We start from the raw sequence: 24,285 nt of genomic DNA, 5'->3' as shown, positions 1-24,285 counted from the left end.
GCCATAACTCCACCCCAATCCTACAGAACAGCTGACTAATACTTTTCAAAATGTTGGTCAGGTGTCAACAAGAAAAGGTGGAAGGTCAGTTAGACACCAGGTAAGACACACAATTCTACATTCTGTGTCAGCCTGTCTGGCTCCTGGCTTCTCCACTTGAGGGCACAGGGGGAGTGAACCAGCCAATGGGAGCTCACTCGCTCTCTCTCTTTCTCTCTGTCTCTGCCTTCAAATGAATGAATGTGTTATAAAATTATTTATCAATAAAAAGAAAAGAAAAATCAAGAAATCTTCATAGGTAGGAGAAGATTAAAAACATGTCAAGTAAACGCTATGTGGTATCCTGGATTGAGTCCTGGACCAGAAAAGGAGCATTAACAGAATAAGCCAATGAAGCCTGAATAAAGTCTGTAATTTAGTTAACAGTAAAGGACCAATGTTAATTTCTCAGGTTTCATCTTTATACCACATTCATGTAACACATCACATTACGGGGAGCTGAGTGAGAAGTAATCAGAAACTCTAATCCCTTTACCATGTGACCAAGAGTGTAGGACTTGGGCAGGGGAGTGTGGAACCACAGGAGCAGGAGCAGTGAGAATTGCGCTTGTTTTTCAAAGGATGTTCCAGGAAAAGCTGACTTCTCAACACTGTTCTCATGAAGCAGCAGACCACCACACACACACAAGCTTCAGAAACTACTTGGAGTCGTAATTGTGAACATACAACATATAAAGATGCACACTGCAAGCACGCAGGGCCCTCTTTTCTCCCCTTTCTACATCCTGGACAATCCCAAATGCCTCGCTGTAAAAGGCTTAGCAAACCTCTTCTCGAGAGGCAGTTTCCTTTTAAGAGGTTCACCTTCCCACCATCTCCTTTACTTCTCACAATAAGCTTTCTGCCATCAACTCAACTGGAAGCTGATGTTTGGCGATGCCAAGAGGGAGACTTACTGTATCTGCCAACAACTCTTCTGTAGGTCTAAGATCATTTCCAAATATATGTGCTTTTACGGGTCTGTTGCTGTGGCTCAGAGGTTAAATCACTGCCTGTGATGCCAGCATCCTATATGAGCACAGATTCCAGTCCTGGCTGCTCCATTTCTGATCCAGCTCCCAGCAAATGTACCTGGGAAGGCAGGAGAAGATGGCCCAAGTTCTTGGGCCCCTGTCATCCACATGGAAAACCTGAATTGGGTTCCAGGCTCCGGGCTTCAGCCTGGCCCAGTCCTGGCCCTCGTGGCCATTTGCAGAGTGAACCAGCAGATGGAAGACCTCTCTTCTCTCTCTTTCTAACTCTGCCTTTCAAATAAATTAACAATCAATCTTAAAGAGTAAGTGATTGGCTTACTTTTAATATTACTGGTTTCTGTGGTTTAGTGTGGTTTGTCTCCACTAAAGCTCATCTTGAGACTTGGTACTGAATGCAGCCGTGTTGAGAGGTATCAGGACCTCTAAGAGTGAATGGGTGGCTAAATAGGATGAATGCTGTTATCACAACAGTAACTTCCTCCTCTTGCTGGCTGAATTGGTTACGGAGGCAACTGGCTTGTTTCACAGTAAGGCTGGCACCCTCTCTCTCTGGTACATCTGCTTGTCTTCTAAAAATGCCTGCTCAGCACTGTTGCATGCACTTGTGCCCTGTGATGCTATCTGCCCTATTTGGACACAACACAAGGCCCTCCTTCCGAGATGCACTGCTAATCTTGGACTTCAGCCTCCAGAACCGTGAGCAAACTAGCCTCCTTTTGTTACAAATTACCCAGCATCAGGTATTGTGTACTAGGAACAGAAATTGGACTTACATTGTAGACAAACTTTCCATATTGTATATTCTATTCTATGTGGAACTATTCATTGTTTCCTTGTTTGCTGATGGCCTGGAGTCAATTTTCTGGTGAATACAAGTAAGAAGGAGAATATTATGTGTTTTCAATAACTTTAGTAAAGTAAAGAAAAAACTTGGGGGCTGGCATTGTGGTGTAGCAGGTAAAGCCACCACCCATGACACCAGCATCCCATATGGGTGCTGATTACTCCACTTCTGATCCAGCTCCATGCTAATGCACCTGGAAAAGTAGCAGAAGATAGCCCAAGTGCTTGGGCTCCTTCACCCTCATGAGAGATCTGAAAGACACTCCAGACTCCTGGCTTTGGCCTGGCCCAGATCTGACCATTGCGGCCACTTGGGGAATGAACCAGCAGATGGAAGATTCTTCTCTCTGTCTCTTCCTCTCTCTGTGGAACTCTGACTTTCAAATAAATAAATATATCTTTAAAAAGAAAAAGAATAAGATTAAGGGGATTCAAAAAATTCTATCTTTTTGCAGTAAATGTAAGCCTAATACAATGCAATAAACTATTTGCAAACAGGTGGATCAAGTCCTAAAGTTATTGCTGCAGTAAAACCTCCCTACGCCCTTATAGTCCCTCTTTATTTCACTCTATAGAAAGAGAATATATTGATTGTCAAGTATGTGCCAGGCACTGTGCCAAACTCTGAGAAAGGGACCCCAAGAAATCTGTAACTTGGGAACTTCTTACTCTGGCCCTCCCAAGCAGTTCACGCAGCTACCAAGGCGCAGTCCTAGTAGGCGAAGGTTACTGCAGCCCCTCCGATCATCAGAACTCCACCCGACCTGGGTGGTGTGCAGCCCCATTTGCAGGACAGATGGACGATATGAGGTGCACAGGGGGCCAGGGGCCAGCCCAAAGGGCAGCACAGCGACCTGAGCTGCGCTGCAGGACGCTCAGACCCCGTCTGCGACCCTGAATCCACCCCAGAACAGGGCGGCGAGCCAGGTGCCCAGCGTCCCGCTCGCCACACCTGCTCCAGGGCCCTGTGAGCTTCCGCGGCCCGCAGGGCACCCGCGGCTCGCCCCGCCCTCGGCCCCGCCCACCATCGGCCCGCCCCTCGGATCCACCTCACGCCCCGCCTGGCCCCGTCTCCCTTGGCCCCACCTCACGCCCCGCCCCGCCCTCGGCCCCGCCCCTTGGGCCATCACGCCCCGCCCATCCTCGGCCCGGCCCTCGGTCCCACCTCACGCCCCGCCCCGCCCTCGGCCCCGCCCCTTGGGCCATCACGCCCCGCCCATCCTCGGCCCGGCCCTCGGACCCCACCTCACGCCCCGCCCCATCCTGTGGTTCCTCCCCGCCGCACCCCTGCGGGCACACGCGGCTGTCCCTGTGCTCGGCCCCGCCCCTTGCACCTCGCCCCACCTCACGCCGCGCCCACCCTCGGGCCCGCCCCGACGTACCTCGCCTGGGAACACACCACTCGCCTGGCCCTCGGGCCCCGCCCCTGGTCCCCACCTCCCGCCCAGCCCCTCCCTCGGCCCCGCCCCTCGGGCCCCGCCTCACTCCTCGCCGCCTGGATGGGCCCTGGGCAGTTTCTCGCGACTGCTGCTGCGTGGCCAGCGCCCTGGGCGGTGCACCCGGGCAGGCCGGAAGTTTCACGTAGCCCGCTGGGCTCCTAAGGAAGGTCACGGGCGTCGCTCTTGTGCCGGGCCTGCTTCACCTTGAACTTTGCCGTGACCTGAGCCCACAGGAGCTGCAGCATGGGGCCCCTGCCGCGCACCCTGGAGCTCTTCTACGATGTGCTGTCCCCCTACTCCTGGCTGGGCTTCGAGGTGACCCGCGGAAGCCCCTCGGCAAGGCCTGGGGGGCGAGGGCACAGGGAGGGGTCCCGGTCGCAGTGCGCTGTTGTGCAGGGTAGAGCCAGGTCCCAAGATGAGCCTTTGCTTCCTGAGAGGATATAGTTCCCCACGGTGCAGCTCCAGCGGATGGAAGGGTCCAGCCACCCCTGGCCCCGCTGGCAGCATTGGGGTCAGGAGCATGGGAAGCGCCCGCCGGCGCCTGGGTCCTGGAGTGCGTTTCCAGGAGTGCGTGGAGGGTTGCAGGGCGCCCCGGGAACCGGGCCCCGCGCGTGGGGCCTCAGCGGATCGGCTGCCATCGCCGGCCCTTCAGTCTTGGCCTGACCCGCTGGCCCTCCTCGCGCCACAGGTGCTGTGCCGGTATCAGAAGCTCTGGAATGTGCAGCTGCGGCTGCGGCCCGCCCTCATTGCAGGGATCATGAAAGACAGCGGTAGGAAGAGGCCTTTGGGGAGCGGGCCTGGGACCGGGTGGAGATCTGTGTCTCAGAGAAGCTGTCCTCAACTGGTCTTTCAGTGGCACCTCAGCCAGTCATTTGTCCTCTGCCTGAGACCCGGGACGGGTCCCACCACGCCTGGGACCCCTAGGTCTTCTCTCACCGGGGCACCCACCTGTCCCCTGCCAGGAAACCTGTCTCCAGCCGAGATTCCCCGCAAAACACAGTACATGAGAAGCGACCTTCAGCGCCTGCAGCAGCTGTTCCAGGTTCCCGTCCGATTCCCAAAGGATTTCTCTGGGCTTGTTGGAAAAGGTGAACAGAGTGGGATGCGGGCTGACACTCACGTTGAGGGCAGAGAAGTGAAGAGATCGAAGTGCAGGAATTAGGGGCCTGGGACAGCCTTCCTTGGAGCACGGTTGGGGAGCTTCAGGCCCCCAGCTGGGTGGGCAAAGGGTAAAAGGAGGGGAGGAGGAGCAGGGCGAGTGGGGTAGGAGAACCGCAGGTGAGGGGCTGCAGGTGATTGTCTGGGGCAGTGTCAGAAGCGGGAAAAGGGAGGCCCTCCATCAGGACACAAGAGAGGAGCTCTCACCGTGAATGGCCGTATTCCACAGGAAGTCTGTCTGCCATGCGATTCCTCACTGCCGTGAACGCCGAACAGCCAGAGATGCTGAAGAAAGTATCCAGGGAATTGTGGATGCGCATCTGGTCCCGGGTGAAGGCTTGACTCTGCAGTCCACCCTCCAGGCCCTCCCTGTCCACACCCCTTTCCTGCTGAGTGTTCTCTCCTTCCCAGGATGAAGATATCACGGAGCCCCAGAGCATCCTGGCTGTGAGTGTCCCATACCCACACCCACTGCTGTTGCTGGATTGAGGTCACTCGGTATTTAGGGGTGAAGAGAACCCATAAACAGATTTGAGAGCACACCAAAGAGATCATTTTCTTTGGGAGAAAGGATGAATGTGTTTGAAGAAATTACTGAAAAGCTGGAACTAAGGATTCTCAGAAGAATAGTTCATGATTGATCTCAGAATAGTTCATGATTGAAAAGGCAGGTGCACAAGAAACAATGTGTGGGTAGGATTTATTTGATAAAAGAAGTAAATGAGAGGTGAAAAACAATGAGAGCTTCCGATGGGGACAGATAGAGAATTCACGAGTGTCTGAAGCCGCAAACACAACGTCACTAATACATGCGGACTGGAAAGCAGGAGCTAAAAACAAAACAAAATGAGATAACTGATTCCAAAATGATACACAAGCTGAGTGAGAACACATGGAAAGAACTCTGGAGGCAGCCAAAAACATGAGCATAAAGGCTGGGTTTTCATATGGGATTAAGTCAGGCAATGCATTACAATATTTGTCTTCCAGTTTACAATAAAATAGTTGAGGCACATTCAATTTCAATATATAAAATGTCACATCACATGAAAAAATGTGATCCATGTACAAAAACAGGCTAATACATCTTTAGTGTCTCTACTCCTACAAACTATATATGTGATTTTTAGCCTTCTTTTTTTCTTTACTGAGTATTCAACAATCATTTGCCATGCCATTTTTTTGTGTGTGTGGTTTTTTTTTTTTTTTTTTTTTTTTTTTTTTTTTTTTTTTTTTGACAGGCAGAGTGGACAGTGAGAGAGAGACAGAGAGGGAAAGGTCTTCCTTTGCCGTTGGTTCACCCTCCAATGGCCGCCGCTGCAGCCGGCGCACCGCGCTGATCCGATGGCAGGAGCCAGGATCCAGGTGCTTTTCCTGGTCTCCCATGGGGTGCAGGGCCCAAGCACCTGGGCCATCCTCCACTGCACTCCCTGGCCATAGCAGAGAGCTGGCCTGGAAGAGGGGCAACCGGGACAGAATCCGGCGCCCCGACCGGGACTAGAACCCGGGGTGCCGGCGCCGCAAGGTGGAGGATTAGCCTATTGAGCCACGGCGCCGGCCTGCCATGCCATTTTTAACTCTTTGAAGGTATAGTTCTCCATTCTGCATGGCCTTTCATTCTGGCCTTATTTTTGTGTCCCTGACCATTCTCATTTCCATTGTTGAATGCTTGGTCTGGGACACAATCCTCATTTAGCCAGGTCAGTGGCAGCGCCTCACTGGCTTGGACTGCATGGCTGCATGCGTCCCCCTCCAGGTCTAGGATGTCATGTTGCAGGGGCTGTGTGTTAGCCTCATCCCCTCATAAAGTCTGATGCAAAAATTCTAGAAAAGAATGCATGGCGGGATTTTCAAAATTGCCCAAGAAGGTTCTCATGAGAACCATTGAGCCCCAAGTAGCAACAAGCCCTGATGAAGCCTGGTCATTCCCTGGAAGCCAGGCAGTGGCTGCAGCCTTGTGGATCCTTGTGAGGTCCCAGGATATTTCCTGGGATGAGAGCCCAACCCTTGGTTCAGACAGCATGAGAGACTACAGAATTCTAAAATAGGAAAGAAAGTGCCCTGGACTTGAATTCTGGGGACCTGGCTTCTAGCATTGGCTCTGCTAAAGACAGGCTCTGTACCTCTGAACAAGAAACGTGTCCCCTCCCACTGTAGGCATTTGTGAAAGGAAGCGGTCAGGCTATGTTCCCCAAGACCCCCACATTCAGTTTCTGTGAGTGACTCTACCCTCTGCTGCATCCACTCATTTGAAGGTTTGGGCTAAAGGAAGAGATCCACACTTGTGGCAGATGAAGGCATTGCCAAGAATACTTTAGTGCAGAGATGGAAACCCCCGAGTTTTCTCCAGAGCTCCCAGGCCCCACAACGCTGACATGGCTGTCTTCCCACCACCTGCCCTCAGGCTGCAGAGAGGGCTGGTATGTCTGCAGAGGACGCCCGAGCACTGCTAGAGAAGACAGCCACACCGCAGGTGAAGAACCAGCTCAGGGAGACCACGGAGGCAGCCTGCAGATACGGGGTGAGCAGCTGTGTGTCTTCCCAACCTGCACCCTGAAGACAGAGACAGACTCTGGCTGTGTCCCGCTTTCCTGTCCAAAAGGCCCCTTCCCAGCCTGCGTCTCCCTGTGTCTTCCCGGACGCCCCTCCTCTTCCCTCTTCTTCTGCCTGAGCCTAGGGGGAGGAAGGGAAAGGGATAGATGGTGAGGGAAGCATAACACATCTGAGACTTAGACACAGAAGTTGCACCTGAGGCCATGGAGCCTCGTATCAGTCACCTCTGGCTGCTTTGCTTCTGTGAGCCCAGACAGTACTTGTCTGGAAGGCTTCAGCCCCAACCCTATAGCACCTGCTCCATCGTCTTCCTCCCTGCACTGTAACTGCTTTCTGCAGGCCTTTGGGCTACCTATCACCGTGGCTCACGTGGATGGCCAGACCCACATGTTATTTGGCTCTGACCGCATGGAGTTACTGGCGCACCTGCTGGGTAAGTTAAAAGTTCCACACCTAACTAACTGTGATCCCAGTCCCACCCCTGTTATTCCTGTGATCAGAAGAAGAGGTTCAGAGACAAAAAAAAAAATCCTTGCAATTCCAACAACATGGTCTTGTACAGGCATGCTGCTCAAAGCTGAATGTGGAGGGATGCCCCTCCCCCAGCCTCCATCCCATCTGAGAAAAGGAGGCCTCTGGTGTTGAAGCCAGCAGGGCTCTTCCTAGAAAGCCATGGCCCCTTGGGCCACCCTGTGCTGTCAGCACACCCGAGAATCGTGTGCGGACTAATGTGAATTTCTTCATCCAGGAGAGAAGTGGATGGGCCCTGTGCCTCCAGCCCTGAATGCCTGACTTTGAGACTGCCCTGGGGAAACTCGCTGTTCAGAAGTGCAGAGCTTCTGCTGAACCACTCCTCCACTATGGTACTGGGATCGGGTTTCTCTGTCGGTTGGAGGTATCTCCTGTGGCCTTGGGGATTCACATCCCCACTTCCCTCAGGGGTGCCAGGAAGGGCATCTACCAGGAATACAGCCTGATGGAGAATGGTATGGTTGTTCCTCAAAGAATTTAAAACAGAACTACTGAATTATCCCCTCGGATTCTATGTCCAAAAGAAATACGAAATCCAAAAGTATGTGAAAAAGATACCTGCACTGTCATGATCATCTCAGTGTCAGCCAAATTGTGGAAACAGTTTAAGTGTCCACCTGTCCATGAATGATAAAGTAAATGTGGAAGGGCCGGCACCGCGGCTCACTAGGCTAATCCTCCGCCTGCGGCCCAGGCACCCAGGGTTTTAGCCCCGGTTGGGGCGCCAGTTCTGTCCCAGTTACTCCTCTTCCAGTCCAGCTCTCTGCTGTGGCCCGGGAGCGCAGTGGAGGATGGCCCAAGTGCTTGGGCCCTGCACCCACATGGGAGACCAGGAGGAAGCACCTGGCTCCTGGCTTCAGATCGGCACAGCGCACCAGCCACAGCACACGGGCCATGGCGGCCATTTGGGGGGGTGAACCAACGGAAAAGGAAGACCTTTCTCTCTCTCACTGTCTAACTCTGCCTGTCAAAAATAAAGAAAGAAAAAGAAAGAAAGAAAATGTGGTATATATACTTGTGGCATGAGTTTCAAAACTTTTCTGGGGGCCGGCATTGTGGCACAGTGGATAAAGCTGCCACATGTGATGCTGGTGTCCCAATGTGGGCCCAGGACCGAGTCCTGGCTGCTCCGCTTCCAATCTAGCTCTGCTGATTAGCCTGGGAAGGCAGTGGAAGATGGCCAAGCATTTGGGCCCCTGCACCCACATGGGAGACCTGGAATGAAGCTCCTGGCTCCAGTCTCGCCCAGCCCTTGCCGTATTGTGGCCATTTGGGCAGTGAACCTGCGGACGGAAGACCTCTTCGTCTCTCCCTTTGTTTCTCTACAACTCTTCGTTTCAAGTAATTAAAATAAATCTTAAAAAGCCTTTTTTTATGCACTGTGATAAACTTTATTTTTTAATCCGTATTCTCCACAAAATTTATACAAACTTAATATTATTCAGTCTTAAAGAAGAAAAATTATGTCATTTGTGACAACATGATGAACCTTAATTTAATGAACCTTTAATTAAAAAAAAAGAAGATACCAAAGTGTATAAACCAAAAGGTCTCATTTATACGTATAATCTAAAAAAGTAGAACTTAACACAAAGTGTAAATATAATTTCCAAATGCTGACATGGTGAGATGTTGCTCAAAGCAAATAAAGTTACAGTTACAATAATACAGTTGAGAAATCTGCACATCGTGGTAACTGTAGTTAATGTCTATTTTTAAATCACCGAAAGAACAGCTATCAAATATTAGCAATACATAAATATGACATGTAAATGAGGTTCAGAATGAAAGTAAAAGTCCAAGTGGAAGGCAGGGTTTGGGGGTCCATTGTTTTCCTTCTCCGAGGAGTCAGTCCTTCAAACTGATTCCTAGGTACAAGTGTAAGTGAACGCAGGAAGAGTAGTGACTCAGACCTGCGGAAGAATGGAGTAGAGAGGCTGGAAAGCCAGCTGGTTCGTGCTCCTGACTCATCTCCTGCCATCAGCCCTGGCCTAGAGAGCCCCTCCAGTAACTGGGGAAAACTAAGCCCATGTTCGAGGGTGTGACTGAGTAGCTGTATCAGTCTGGAAAGACGAAAAATGGTGTTTGGGGCAGGGAAAGAGAATTGAGGGAGATCGGGGATCATAAGATCTGAGTCATTGACTCAGTATCCACCAATTGCCCATAAATGATATGACAAGCATTTACTGCCTGCTCCTTGTGTCATACTGAGATGTGAGCAAACCTTACTCTCCCATGACGCACTTCCAATCCCCACCTTCCCAGCAGTCTCCCCTCTGAACCCCAGGAGCACTTTGCACCTTGCTCTCAGCGTTTGTCACTTTGTACTTTGTCTTCCAGATAGTTGGGTCTGTCTTTGCTCCCTGGGAGTCTGCTTGTTGTCTGATCTATTGTTGCGTGCACCTTAGAGTATCGTCTTAGCAAGCAGAGGGTAGCAGTTTGTGGCACCCAAGTTGGATAACTCACTTCCTCTGAGCGTGAGGAAGCAGGTGCTCCTGCACTGATAGTCAGGGTATGAACTGTTACAACCTCTTTGGGCAATTTGTGACCTTATCTGTCAAAAACTTCACTTTGAGGAACTTTACTTATCCATATATGTAAATAAGGGTACCTATAGAAAGGTATTAATTGCAAAAGTCTAAAACAATCTGGTTATCAGTTGAAAGCCATTAGAAAAATTACAGTGATATATATGCATTTTAAAAGAACATAATGGGTAGGAAGAGATAGCAATTTTTGCCTTGGGATTGACTGGGAAGGGATATGAGGGGTCTTTCTAGGTGATAGTCATGCTTTGAATTTTAATTGGGGTTGAGGTCACATACAGTAGTATGTGTCTTTATCAAAACTCATGGAATTGGCCGGCACCGTGGCTCACTAGGCTAATCCTCCACCTAGTGGCGCGGGCACACCGGGTTCTAGTCCCGGTTGGGGTGCTGGATTCTGTCCCGGTTGCCCCTCTTCCAGGCCAGCTCTCTGCTGTGGCCAGGGAAGGCAGTGGAGGATGGCCCAAGTACTTGGGCCCTGCACCCCATGGGAGACCAGGAGAAGCACCTGGCTCCTGCCTTCGGATCAGTGTGGTGCGCCGGCCGCAGCGCGCCAGCCATGGCGGCCATTGGAGGGTGAACCAACGGCAAAAAGGAAGACCTTTCTCTCTGTCTCTCTCTCTCACTGTCCACTCTGCCTGTCAAAAAAACAAACAAACAAAAACTCATGGAATGGTCCACTTAAAATTTGTGTGTTTCACTAGGAAACTTTTCCTTCAAAGGAAAACATTAACTGTGAAAAATACTGGACTGTGAATACTCTCACACATAATGAAGTTTTCAAACAGAAGTCTGATAGCTGCAGCTTTGAAGTATGTCAAAAAATAAGATGTATTGATCATATAAGGATTCGACAAATGAATACAAATGTAATAAGCCAAGTAGAACGTAATGTTAATTGTCAAATATAGGTGGTGAGTACATGCTCTGTTTTTAATAATTCATAATAAAATCTATACATGTTGATCTGTACATATTGATAAGGAGAATCTTCAACACAACATTGTTAAATAGAAAAAGCAAGTGTAAAGCAGTATCTATGGCATGTTCCCATGTGTATACAAGCCTATATTGTTGCATATTCATCAGCTCTTGGGGGCAGGGATGGAGGGGATGGGTTTCAGAAAAATCTGGGAAATTGATCGTCACTATGGGAAGGAGACTGAGACAGGTTTGGGGGCATTAAGGAGTAAACTGTGTACTGTAGCTCTTTTACCTTTTAATTTTTACATCACGATTATAGATTATTTTTAAGTAACTAAATCATATTTAAGTAACCTACATCTTTAATGTTTGTGGGTTTTGTTGTTAACATCCACACATGGTACTGTCTTTCAAATGAGTGTTTCATATCTCTACCTACATCCTAAAACCATGGAAGCCAAAATTAAATGGATTACCTCCCCTAGGCCGATACCCTTAGAGTTTAGCCCAGCACCACTTGTAAGTTACAAACCAAGGCTCCACAAGGAAATCAGGTCCCAGCTGTAGGACGGTGCCCCCTACTGGTCCACACAGATTTGTCTGTTACACTCAAACCAAGACTGTGGCCTTGGCTGCAGTTCACCATGCTGGAAGAGGAGATGGGAAACTGGAAAGCTTGGGCTTATTTTCACTGATTTATAGATTAGAAACTGAAGCTAACTAAGGTTATAAGCTAAATAAAGTTATTTACCCAAGGTCACACAACTAGTAAGTAGAACTGAGATTTGAAACTACGCTTGACCATCTCCAAAACATATACTCTACCATGACTCCTCTTTGTTCATACTTAGGATATACAGGTGGGACTCTGTTTCCGACATCTATAGATATTTCTAACAAACAGTGCTTTCATTGTTGTTACTCTGCAATAACCAGGCTCAATTTCTCAAATTCTGGTGTTGCTTTTTGTGGCTTGGTGCTGAATATCTGAGCTAGAATGATTGCCTAAATCCCACTGTTGACTCAACTCTCTCCTAACAAGCATTGTACAATATTAAAACTAACAACTGGGGCTGGCGCTGTGGCACAGTGGGTTAACGTCCTGGCCTGAAGTGCCGGCATCCCATATGGGTGCCGGTTCAAGACCTAGATGCTCCATTTCCGATCCAGCGCTCTGCTATGACCTGGAAAAGCAGTACAAGATGGCCCAACTCCTTAGGCCCCTGCACCTGTGTGGAGACCCAGAAGAAGCTCCTGGCTCCTGGCTTTGGATCGGCACAGCTCCGGCCGTTGCAGCCAACTGAGGAGTGAGCCATAGGATGGAAGACCTCGCTCTCTCTCTGCCTCTCCTCTCTCTGTGTAACTCTGACTTTCAAATAAATAAATAAATAAATCTTAAAAAAAGATTAAAAAAAAAAAACAACTATGGCAATAGCATATATTTATCATTACATAAATCCCAGAGGCGTTATGGTTGGTTGGAAGCAATGAGGCAATAAACGGAAAAACACATTCTGCTGAATTAAAAGTTCAAGGGGGCTGGCATTGTGGTATAGTAGGTAAAGTCACCACTGGTGATGATGGGCACTGGTTGGTCTCTCCTTCTGTCTCTTTGATTTTCAAAAAAAAAAAAAAAAAGTACTGAGTTTGTCTTAGCAAAACAATTCATCTATGTACTTTCTCTGGGTTGATTTCTTTCTCTGTAGATGAAAAGTGGGAGTCAGACTTATCCCATGTGATTGCCATTAAGAACCAAATGAGATAAGGTATGTGGCCCAATCAATTATTTCTACCCAAAGATGTGTATCTGTGACCACCAGTGTCCACTTAAAAGTCACCTGCACTGGGTTCTATGATTGTTCAGTTAAAATTGCGATCTTTTGTTATCGTTCCTAATTAACTGGTAACAAGTAAGCATCCTGATGGAGAGCCTAGAGTCTCATTTCCCCATGTTTCCTTCTACATGGATAACCTTCCTTTGTCTTCTGACAGTCTCCTTTACTCCTCTTGCTGTCTGAAAGCTTAGTCTTTGCTCAAGATGCCAAAGAGTGAGGGAAAATAGCATTGAATGGCTCCTCCAGGGAAGATCACTGTAATGATCTTAGAATACCACATGTGCTTTGTTAAACTGCCATTTTGAAAGCAGCCAGAAACTATGTTTGAAGCGGGATGATGCTATGGTTATGAACCAGGGTTCTGGGCTCAGATTGTGAGTTCCAATCTTGACCTTGCCCCTATATAGCTACCCACTTTGCTCAAGTTTCTCACCTCATTCATAAAACAGATATAATTATGGTAACTACCACCTATTATACACACCACAGTGACTTAAGTTGTATACCAGCACAATGAGCAGCACACACTAGACATTCCACATGTATTGGCCACAGCTATAAAGCTGATCCAGATTCAGAAGCAAAATTAGCAAGACAAAGCCATAGGGACAAGCACACAGTGGGAGGAATCCAAATCTCACAAGATGTCTGTCAACCATCTTGGCTTCCCTCTTGTTCTCCTTACCCTACCACCTCCCTTCACCACCACCCTGCAAAATGACATTTGTGGGAGTAGTGGGTGGAGTGGAGTGAGTCAACCTCTCAAGGGGTTTGTCAAAGGCAGGCACGAAGAAGGTGGAGTAACCAACGGAATAAAGTGGTGCCTTCACATTTTGCTAAGGATATAAATTGATGAAGATAAAGCACAACCTTGGGGAGACAGTTTGGCCACTTTTTTTTTTTTTTTTGCAGGACAATAAAGACTCATATTCTCCTATTTCAATGATATCACATTGTAAAATCATCCTGAAGAAATAATCCAAGAAGGAAAAACTACACAGAAGACATTCATTGCATTGTTTTTTCAAGTTTAACTGAAGTATAATTCACCTTTCTAAAGTGTACAATTCAGTGGGCTTTCTTTTTACGGTTTATTTACTTATTTGAAAGGCAAAGTGAAAGAGAGGGATCTTCAATTTGCTGACTCACTCCTCAAATGCTTGCAACAGCCAGGCTAAAGCCAGGAGCCAGGAACTCCATCTGGGTTTCCCACATGGGTGGCAGGAACCATTATCTGCTGCATTCCAGGTACATTAACAGGGAACTGCATCAGAAATGGAACAGCTGGGACTTGAACTGGCACTTCAAAACAGGATGCAGGCATCCTAAGCAGCAGCTTAACCTGCTGTGCCACGTCTGCTCCCAGAGTGTGTGTGTGTGTTAACTACCTTCATAGAGTTGTGTAAGCATCACTACAATTTTACGTTTCAATTGCTCCAAAATAAACCCACTATCAGTTCTGCTCCATTCCTAACTCCCTCTCCTCAGCCCTAACAATTTCTTTTTGTTCCTTTTTTTGTTATTTTGACTTTAATTAGTTTTTAACAGACTCAATGTGATTTACAGAGGCAATCCTTTTTTTTTTTCTTCAAGATTTTATTTATTTATTTGAAAGGCAGAGTTACAGTGAGGCAGAGGCAGACAGTGGGGGGTCTTTCATCTGCTGGCTCACTCCCCAAATGGCCACAATGGCAGGCTGCGCAGATCCAAAGCCAGGAGCCAGGAATTTCTTCCTGGTCTCCCATGTGGGTAAAGGTGATGTAGGCAGGCATACAGGATAAAATTGATTGGGTTTGTGAGCTGCAAGACCACGCCTTCACCACGCCCCTGTGTGACCTCATGCCTCTACCTGACCACACCTGTGTGCCCCATGCTTCCTGGCCTACATGTTCCTCCACATGGCTGGCTCCTGATACTCGGTATGAACCCAGATTTCTATTTTATACAGGGCCCTCACTCTCCTATATATTTCTCTCATGAATAAAAAGCTTAAGAACTTATCCATGCTGCCTTGTTCATTTATGCCGGTATTCAGAATTCTCTGAATATTGGGCAGAACCCACACAGGCTTATTAATACTGGGGATTCATTAATAAGTACACAGTGATATCATATGGCACCCCATATTCTGATATCACTCAGTCCAAGGACCTGTGTCATCTTCTGTTGCTTTCCCAGTGGCATTAGCAGGGAGCTGGATTGGAAATGAAGCAGCTGGGACTTGAACCGGCATACATATGGGATGCCCGCACAGCAGGAGGCAGCTTCACCTACTATGCCACAGCGCTGGCCCCATATAATTCTAAGAATATAATGATATTCCCTTCCTCTCTCCTTCCCCCCACAATTCTCACTTCTCACTTTCTTTTTTTGTTTTTGAGATAACATATTTTAAAATTACATTACAGTAAAAAAGCTTGATACTTCTCCAAATAAGAAGTTTAACAATAAGAAGTTTAACTCCGGTGCCGCGGCTCAATAGGCTAATCCTCCGCCTTGCGGCGCCGGCACACCGGATTCTAGTCGCAGTCGGGGCGCAGGATTCTGTCCCAGTTGCCCCTCTTCCAGGCCAGCTCTCTGCTGTGGCCAGGGAAGGCAGTGGAGGATGGCCCAAGTGCTTGGGCCCTGCTCCCCATGGGAGACCAGGAGAAGCACCTGGCTCCTGGCTTCGGATCAGCGCAGTGCGCTGGCCGCGGCAGCCATTGGAGGGTGAACCAACGGCAAAGGAAGACCTTTCTCTCTGTCTCTCTCTCTCACTGTCCACTCTGCCTGTCAAAAAAAAAAAAAAAAAAAAAGAAGAAGAAGTTTAACAAGTAAAAAGCAAAAAGATCCCAGTTTAGTGGGAATATAGACAACTGCTATAAATAATAATTGAAAGGAAAATGACCATTTCACCCATATACAGTAAATTTTTTTTTTTGACAGGCAGAGTGGACAGTGAGAGAGAGAGACAGAGAGAAAGGTCTTCCTTTGCCGTTGGTTCACCCTCCAATGGCCGCCACGGCCGGCGCGCTGCGGCCGGCGCACCGCGCTGATCCGATGGCAGGAGCCAGGTACTTATCCTGGTCTCCCATGCAGGTGCAGGGCCCAAGTACTTGGGCCATCCTCCACTGCACTCCCTGGCCACAGCAGAGAGCTGGCCTGGAAGAGGGGCAACCGGGACAGAATCCGGTGCCCCGACCGGGACTAGAGCCCAGTGTGCCGGCACCGCAAGGTGGAGGATTAGCTTAGTGAGCCACGGCACCGGCTCGCAGCATCATTTTTAATAACAAAAAGAAATTGAAAAAAGTCCAATGTTATTGAGTAACATATCATAAAGATATGCTGGTGAAATTACGGGATATCCATTCAACAAAACACTGTAAGGTTGTTAGAAATTACTATAATACAAAGTATATCAATAGGCAAAATGCATACTATGTAATGCCATTCCTGATTACCATTGTTCCTCATTCCTACCCCATCTGAGCAAGCACTCCTGTGGTCTCCCCATTTTGAGCGCTGGTTAGTCAATGACGGGTAAGATCCCCGGGGGACAACCTAAGACAGGCACAACCACGTACGGAGACCACATGGAAACGGGGTCAACAATGGTATGACCAAGGATCATGCCTTCCATTGCTCAAAAATAAACAAAAAGGGGGAAATATGGTGGAATGAAAAGGCCATGCCAAGATGGCCCCTGGCAACGGAGCCTGCCTGGCAACAGGGTGTGATTGGATGGCTTCAGAAACTGCCTGGCAACAGGCTGTGATTGGTTAGGGCATAAACCGCCCCTTGACCAGATTGGCTGCCTTGGCTAAATAAGCTGCTGTAGCAACTGAAATAAACGAGTCTGCAGGCTGCTCGCCTCTGGCCTGCTTTCAACCGACTCCCAGGGTCTGTGTGGTGACTCCATGCCTCTTGCCCCCACTGTGCTCCTACTCTCAGAACGAATCCACAGCAACAACAGAGAAATATGGGGAGAGACAGAGAGATTTTCCATCTGCTGGTTCACTCCCCAAATGGCCACAAGGGCCAGTGCTGGGCCAGACCAAAGCCAGAAGTCAGGAACTTCTTTCAGGTCTCCTACATGGGTGCAGGAGCCCAAGCACTTGGGACATATTCCATAGCTTTCCAGATACATTAGCAAGGAGCTGGATCAGAAGTGGAACAGCTGGGATTTGAACTGGTGCCCACATGGGATGCCAACATCACAGGTGGTGGCTTTCCCCACTACACCACAATGACAGCTCCGTGAATGTATTCTTAACTGGGATATACTCTGGTTTGTATGTGGCCAGTTAGGAAGGAACTGTAAACATTTTAAATGGCCAAGTTAGGATAATGAGATTGTAGATCTTCTTTTCTTTAGCTCTTAAATATTTTGTAACATTTATTTTAGCAGATGTAATTTTTATAAAATCTATTTTAAATTATTGGAATAGAGAATATATTAAAGAGCACAGCAAGCTCACAGTCCAGCTTCTCTAATTTAGAGCCAGTTTTTTTTTTAATTACTTGCTTATTTATTTGAGAGGCAGAGAGACAGAGAAAGGGAATCTGTTGGTTTATTCCTCAAATACCTCAATAGCCAAGGTAGGGCTAGCCCACAGCTCCAAGTCTGGAACTCAATCCAGGTCTCCCACATGGGTTGCAGGGACCCAACTATTTAAGCCATCATCAGCTGCATCCCAAAAGATACATTAGCAGGAAGCTAGAATCAGGGGTAGTTGGGATTTGAATCCAGGCACTCCGATATGGATTCCCAGTATCCCAAATGGCTGCCCATACATCCAGTTCTTATCTCAACAGAACTTACAGCCTAGAGCTACAAAGCTCCCACCTCTCCCAGAGTGCAGAACCCCTCACTGCAGACCTTCAGGACCATAGCCTTTGGCCTCTTGCCTCTTAGTCCCCTGCCACCAGTTCACTCCTTAACAAAGCCCAGTTATTTATCACACAATCAATGACCCTGAGCCAATTTCCTCCTATTTGTATATTAGCTGTTGATCAAAATCCTGATTCCAGTCATACTCTTCTCATACGAGCTGAATATAAGGAAATTGATGAAAACAAAACCACCAGCTCTTCTCCCCTTCCCCATTCTTCACACAGAGACACATCTGCAGATACTATGGCCTTCCATGAGTCCTCCCTTTGCCCCTATCAGTCTGACACAGGATTATAAGATATCCCACCACTACCCACACATACCTGAGTGTACTTCAAAAAGATTATGGAGGAGCAGGCCTGGGTCACCATCATCCCATATCAGAGAGCATCTGGGTTTGAGTCCTGGCTCCCCATTCTAGCTGCCTACTAACGGGCACCCTGGGAGGCAGCAGGTAATGGTTCAAGTACATGGGTACCTGTCACCCATGTAGGAGACCCAGAGTTCTGAGTTCCTGGTTTCAGCCTGGCCCAGAGCCAGCTGTTGAGGGCATCTGGGGAGTAAACCAGCAGTTGGAAGATCTCTCTCTCTCTCTCTCTGTCTTGCTTTCAATAAATAAAAACAAATTTTTTAAAGTTTGTGAGAGGCCGGCGCCGCGGCTCAATAGGCTAATCCTCCGCCTTGCAGCGCCGGCACACCAGGTTCTAGTCCCGGTCGGGGCACCGGATTCTGTCCCGGTTGCCCCTCTCCAGGCCAGCTCTCTGCTGTGGCCAGGGAGTGCAGTGGAGGATGGCCCAAGTACTTGGGCCCTGCACCCGCATGGGAGACCAGGATAAGTACCTGGCTCCTGCCATCGGATCAGCGCGGTGCGCCGGCCGCAGCGCGTCAGCTGTGGTGGCCACTGGAGGGTGAACCAAGAAAGGAAGACCTTTCTCTCTGTCTCTCTCTCTCACTGTCCACTCTGCCTGTCAAAAAAAATAAAAATAAAAAAAAATAAAGTTTGTGAGAAACGGAATTACAAGTAAATTTATTTTGGTCCCAAAATTTTGAAACTCATGCGCATGAGAGACCTGCAGAAAGTTCAAGGGAAATGCATATTATGAAGAAATTATAGGTGGATTTCAAGATTTTTTTGTACCAAGCCAAACATCTTTTAATTCAATTTTTCCACACTTTCTGAAGTTCCCATATACATGTTCTACTATTTACTGACAATATATTCATTCTGTTTCTCTCTCTCTCTCTCTCTCTGTCTCTCTCTGTCTCTCTCTCTCTCTCTTGCACACCCACATACTCCACACACACTCTCTGCTGTAACTGCCCAGGCTAGGTCGCCACTACAGTGAGGCCGCTGAAAGGGTACCTTCTAACAAAGCAGCAGCTCTACTGAGTGAGCACTAACTATCGGTCTGGAATGATGTTATTTGAAGGGACTCAGAGATGATTCCTCAACCACTCACCAAATGCTCACAGTGGAGGAAAAATAAGTCAACAGGAGTTGGTAAAGGAGTTGGTAAAGGAGTTGGTAAGGGAGTTGGTAAAGGAGTTGGTAAGGGAGTTGGTAAGGGAGTTGGTAAAGGAGTTGGTAAAGGAGTTGGTAAAGGAGTTGGTAAAGGAGTTGTTAAGGGAGTTGGTAAAGGAGTTGGTAAGGGAGTTGGTAAGGGAGTTGGTAAAGGAGTTGGAAAGGGAGTTCGCAAGGGAGTTGGTAAGGGAGTTGGTAAGGGAGTTGGTAAGGGAGTTGGTAAAGGAGTTGGTAAGGAGTTGGTAAGGGAGTTGATAAAGGAGTTGGAAAGGGAGTTTGCAAGGGAGTTGGTAAGGGAGTTGGTAAAGGAGTTGGTAAGGGAGTTGGTAAAAGAGTTGGTAAGGGAGTTGGTAAAGGAGTTGGTAAGGGAGTTGGTAAGGGAGTTGTTAAGGGAGTTGGTAAAGGAGTTGGTAAGGGAGTTGGTAAGGGAGTTGGTAAAGGAGTTGGTAAGGGAGTTCGCAAGGGAGTTGGTAAGGGAGTTGGTAAAGGAGTTGGTAAAGGAGTTGGTAAGGGAGTTGGTAAGGGAGTTGGTAAGGGAGTTGGTAAAGGAGTTGGTAAGGGAGTTGGTAAAGGAGTTGGTAAGGAGTTGGTAAGGGAGTTGGTAAGGAGTTGGTAAGGGAGTTGGTAAGGAGTTGGTAAGGGAGTTGGTAAAGGAGTTGGTAAGGAGTTGGTAAGGGAGTTGGTAAAGGAGTTGGTAAGGAGTTGGTAAGGAGTTGGTAAGGAGTTGGTAAGGAGTTGGTAAAGGAGTTGGTAAGGAGTTGGTAAGGAGTTGGTAAGGAGTTGGTAAAGGAGTTGGTAAGGAGTTGGTAAAGGAGTTGGTAAGGAGTTGGTAAGGAGTTGGTAAGGAGTTGGTAAGGAGTTGGTAAAGGAGTTGGTAAGGAGTTGGTAAGGAGTTGGTAAGGAGTTGGTAAAGGAGTTGGTAAGGAGTTGGTAAGGGAGTTGGTAAGGAGTTGGTAAGGGAGTTGGTAAGGAGTTGGTAAGGAGTTGGTAAGGAGTTGGTAAGGGAGTTGGTAAGGAGTTGGTAAGGAGTTGGTAAGGGAGTTGGTAAAGGAGTTGGTAAGGAGTTGGTAAGGAGTTGGTAAGGAGTTGGTAAAGGAGTTGGTAAGGGAGTTGGTAAGGGAGTTGGTAAGGAGTTGGTAAGGGAGTTGGTAAGGAGTTGGTAAGGAGTTGGTAAAGGAGTTGGTAAGGAGTTGGTAAGGAGTTGGTAAAGGCTGGTACAGCTGCAAGCAAGAATGCTGCGGGTGCTCTGCAGCAAGCAGCACCTGGAGGTGGATGTTGAAGAATCAAGGGTTAACCACGGGGCTGGCGCTGTGGCACAGTGGGTTAAAGCCCAGCCTGCTTTCCCAGCATCCCTTAGGGGCACCAGTTTGAGTCCCAGCTGCTCCTCTTCCGATCCAACTTTCTACTACAGCTGGGAAAGCAGTAGAAGATGGCTCAACACCTTGCGTCCCTGCAACCACATGGGAGACCCAGAAGAAGCTCCTGGCTCCTGGCTTCGAATCAGCACAACTTTGGTCATTGTGGTCATTTGGAGAGTGAACCAGCGGAATAGAAGATTTCTCTCTCTGGCTCTACCTCTCCCTGTAACTCAGAAAAATAAAAATAATTCTTTAAAAAATAAAAGAGTTAACCACCAGCATACCCACCAGCACCTCTGCCAGGTCTGCAGGAAGCAGGGAGTCCACAGAAATGGCACTAGGACAGCAGAAGCAGGACACAGCATTCCACAGCCACACTTTGGCTCACTGCGTGCAGAGCACTGAGCGGTCTACAGAGATTAGATAAGCCACTAGAGAGAGACAGACATAAAACAAATTAACCAAAGGGAAGACAAACTGCTTTGAGCTGTGATTAACATCCCAGTGCGTTGAGAAGTGAGAGGGAAAGGTTAATTCCAGTCCTAAGAACGAAGGTCACTGGGAGTTGGTGGGGGGAGGGTGGCTCTCATTAGGGCGCTGCTTGAGGGGGTGGAGTTAGTAAAACCTTTGGAAAAATCAAGGTGAGGCGGTAGTAGGAGGTCAGCCTTGGGCAGGACAAGGAAGGAGAAAGACTGGGCAGGAACTGAAGGGCTGGGCAGGAGAGGGGGCAGGGCCAGTAGGCTCCACCTCTTCCCTTCCCCACTCCCTCTGCAACCTGTTTTCTGCAGTCTGCGAGACAGGTGAGCAAGGAACTCCGGCAGGCCGGTGTGAGGGCGGGCGGGCCATGGGACTGGAGTGTGAGGAGGTGTCTGCGACTGCTTGCTCTGTGGAGTTCAGGGAAGTCCTGACAGACTGGTTTGAGGTAGGGGCTGCTCTGGGTTGCTGTGTTTCAAAGACAAGAAAAGGCTCCCAGCCTGTGCAGGAAATCTTGAAATCTGAGTTTAGTGAGTCAGGATCGGCAGAGAGTGGGGGTGACCCTGGCAGATCTGGGGAACAGGACAGGAGTTACCAGGGCCTCCAGCCATTACCACAGGCTGCTGTCGGTGACACTCATCCTTACGCAGTTGTGTCCCTGTGACTTGTGCTATGTGCACATTCTGTCTCTAGCTGATTGCAGGGGAAATGAGAGCACAGGGTCAGGGAGGGTATGTGGCGCACTGACTCCAGCAGGGCCAGACTGAGGGCCTCTGACTGGGAGGTAGGAGCAGTAACGGAGAAACGGCAGGGCCTGCCCCATCACCTGGATTCCAAAGATGCCAGTGTGCACTGAGTTCCCAGCAGGGCCTTCCCGGGACTGGATCCTGGATGGTGTTGCAGAGGAATGCAGCCGGGAGGGAAGAAGGAGCAAGGGGGGAAGCAGAGCTGTGACACAAGAGGCCTGGAGGTAGAACATCCTGGCCATTCCACATCTACTGCCACCGAGGGAGAATTACAGAGCTGGGGGGACCTCTACGGGTCACGTATGTGATTTGAGATGGAAGAACCTGAAAACCAAACAAAGGAGTAGAGTATGTTGACTTTGGTATTAGATGTAGAGGTGATGTCAATTGCTGGTGCAGACACAACAGCTGTGTGTCTTTTTGCAGGAGCCTGGGGAGGGGCCATGGTGCCAAGCCAGTTGTGGGGGAAACTGGAGAAGCCGTTCCTCTTCCTAGGCTGCGCCTCCCTCCTCCTGGGGCTGGCTTTGCTGGGCATTCGGCCGGACATTGCCTCGGTTGCTTATTTCTTTTTCTCCGTGGGTGGCTTGTTTTTGCTTGGCTGCCTCCTGTCCTGTTTTCTGGAATTGGGGTTCCGAGCAATGCAGACAGAGAGCCCAGGGGCCTCAGACAATGCACGGTGAGTTGAGGGAAATATACCCTGGGCCCATTCTCTCTGTTCCTCTAGTCTTTCAGATATATTGTCTGCTTCCTTCTGTCTCTGGTATCACTGAGGTGAGGGGTCAGGGGCTAATGGTCTTTGATGGGTGGAAGACAGGAAAAGGAGGGGGGGAAGCTCCTTTCGGGAAGCCACCAATGACCTTATCTCTCCTCCCTTAGGGACAATGAAGCCTTTGAGGTGCCAACCTATGAAGAAGCCGTTGTGGTGTTGGAATCCCAGTGCCGCCCTCAAGAACCAGATCAGCCACCCCCGTACAACAGCATTGTCATCCCCCCAGGACTTGAGGGAGGACAGCCTAGCCCTCCAGAGGAGACGAGGAGAGACAGACTGAGAAGGCGAGTAGGCTCAGAGGGGTCTATGATGCAGAGAGGAAACCCTGGAAGAGCTCCAAACAGTGTTCGGCCTCGGGTACCACGGGTTGTATCCACCGCTCCAGATCTGCAGAGCTTGCGGGAACTCCCCAAATCAGAGCCTCTCACTCCACCCCCTGCCTATGACGCCTGCTTTGGTAACCCTGAAGATGACAGCGTTTTCTATGAAGACAGCTGGACACCACCCTAAAGGACTCTCCCACGACTGATCATCTCTCCACACCAGACCCACCTATTCATCCGATCAACATTTCCCTGTGTCTACTATGCGTGAGGAACTGTTTCTCCCGGACATCACAAACGGGGACTTGAACCCAGAGGGGAGGAGGCTACGGTAAGCCCTTTCCCAACTGGGATGAGGGTGGCGCCATGAGTCTCCTGGCACCGTCCGGTGACCTACCCTATGTTTAGTATTTCAGTAGATTGCCCAGAGAAACTGGAGGAGGAAGTGACATCTAAATGTCAAATGTGTCACAGGTTTCTACTGCAGGTGCTCTGCCTCCATTAGACCCCTTAGACTAACAGCCTCGTGAGGCATTGCCCTCATTGAAAAATGAGGATTCCAAAGGTCAGGGGAGTTCGACTATTTGCACAAGGGCGCACCGGCAGCAAATATAAAAAGCTTGAACTTCTAATTCTGAAGCCTATTGTGTTTTCAATACCAGATAACGGGAAGTCAGGCCACTCCTACATCTCGCAATCTCTGTCTTGGGAGAAAACAGAGGTAAAAGGCTTTATATCTAGATAGAAGGAGGAGGGGAGTTGTCTACAGACGGGGCGGGCCGAGCTTGGCTGGGAAGACTCCTTGCAAAACGAATCAAATAATCAACGTCGTGTGCACAGCGGCCCAGGCACCGCTCATCGGGTCCCCATCGCTCTTCAGGCCCCAACTGGGGACTTCCAGGTTTGACGATGCCGGATGTGAGTGGCAGAAAAGGATGAGCACATGGGAGCTCCTTGGAGAGCCACGAGGCACAGATTCTAAAGACTCCCCCTCTGGGGTCGTCTATGTAAAGCTCCCGGGTCACCTGCGAAGCGTCTCCAATCGCTCAGCCGCCTATCCCCGAGCGTTACCCAGGCCCCTGCCCTGCTTCCTCGGAGCCCACTAAGGACACGAGGCTTCCGGGGCTATGCTGTGGGTGCTGGCCCCGGGGGCGACGACATCATTGCTGACCCCGGCCTCCTCGCTGACCTTCACTGCGCAGGTATTTGTCTAAGGCCTTCTGGGCGTCTCGCCATCTTCTCCGCAATCTGGGCCTCAACATGTCAATAAAGTGAAATACACGACCGCCCTTACTCAGTGATGTTATTGCAATGGGGGGAGGGGGCGGAGAAGTGGGTGGCACCAGGGGGAGGGGGC

At 49.2% G+C, this 24,285-nt stretch overlaps 2 protein-coding genes across 4 annotated transcripts; both read left to right on the top strand.

Annotated features, from left to right (window-relative positions):
• Positions 1 to 3,450: 3,450 nt before the first annotated feature.
• On the top strand, positions 3,451 to 8,559 carry LOC100349830 (glutathione S-transferase kappa 1). 2 transcript variants are annotated; one of them, XM_002711954.6, is made up of 8 exons: positions 3,451 to 3,631; positions 4,005 to 4,086; positions 4,279 to 4,404; positions 4,704 to 4,804; positions 4,886 to 4,921; positions 6,879 to 6,995; positions 7,367 to 7,460; positions 7,776 to 8,559. In XM_002711954.6, exons 1-8 carry the CDS (start codon positions 3,560 to 3,562, stop codon positions 7,817 to 7,819), a joined length of 672 nt encoding a protein of 223 aa, XP_002712000.3. In that variant the 5' UTR covers positions 3,451 to 3,559; the 3' UTR covers positions 7,820 to 8,559. The 2 variants fall into 2 exon arrangements, with proteins under 2 accessions (XP_002712000.3, XP_089185749.1); XM_089329623.1 differs by lacking the exon at positions 4,005 to 4,086.
• Positions 8,560 to 21,261: 12,702 nt separating this feature from the next.
• On the top strand, positions 21,262 to 24,221 carry TMEM139 (transmembrane protein 139). Of its 2 annotated transcripts, none has more exons than XM_008258096.5 (3): positions 21,262 to 21,416; positions 22,263 to 22,512; positions 22,713 to 24,221. In XM_008258096.5, exons 2-3 carry the CDS (start codon positions 22,280 to 22,282, stop codon positions 23,113 to 23,115), a joined length of 636 nt encoding a protein of 211 aa, XP_008256318.1. In that variant the 5' UTR covers positions 21,262 to 21,416; positions 22,263 to 22,279; the 3' UTR covers positions 23,116 to 24,221. The 2 variants fall into 2 exon arrangements, with proteins under 2 accessions (XP_008256318.1, XP_002711999.1); XM_002711953.6 differs by having other exon boundaries at positions 21,401 to 21,538.
• Positions 24,222 to 24,285: the final 64 nt, after the last annotated feature.

The sequence above is a fragment of the Oryctolagus cuniculus genome, chromosome 3, assembly GCF_051225735.1.
Source record: "Oryctolagus cuniculus isolate XC-2025 breed Fujian yellow rabbit chromosome 3, ASM5122573v1, whole genome shotgun sequence".
Taxonomy (NCBI): domain Eukaryota; kingdom Metazoa; phylum Chordata; class Mammalia; order Lagomorpha; family Leporidae; genus Oryctolagus; species Oryctolagus cuniculus.
The sequence above is the reverse complement of the archived record's forward strand: the minus strand, read 5'-3'. Positions and strand labels throughout refer to the sequence as shown.

Bases quoted from the DNA above. Each gene is read 5' to 3' on its own strand.
- TMEM139 (XM_008258096.5), top strand. From the start codon at position 22,280: ATGGTGCCAAGCCAGTTGTGGGGGAAACTGGAGAAGCCGTTCCTCTTC. The intron at 22,513-22,712 runs GTGAGTTGAGGG...CTCCTCCCTTAG, and splicing joins GGGGCCTCAGACAATGCACG to GGACAATGAAGCCTTTGAGG.
- LOC100349830 (XM_002711954.6), top strand. From the start codon at position 3,560: ATGGGGCCCCTGCCGCGCACCCTGGAGCTCTTCTACGATGTGCTGTCC. The intron at 4,087-4,278 runs GTAGGAAGAGGC...GTCCCCTGCCAG, and splicing joins AGGGATCATGAAAGACAGCG to GAAACCTGTCTCCAGCCGAG. The intron at 7,461-7,775 runs GTAAGTTAAAAG...TTCTTCATCCAG, and splicing joins GTTACTGGCGCACCTGCTGG to GAGAGAAGTGGATGGGCCCT.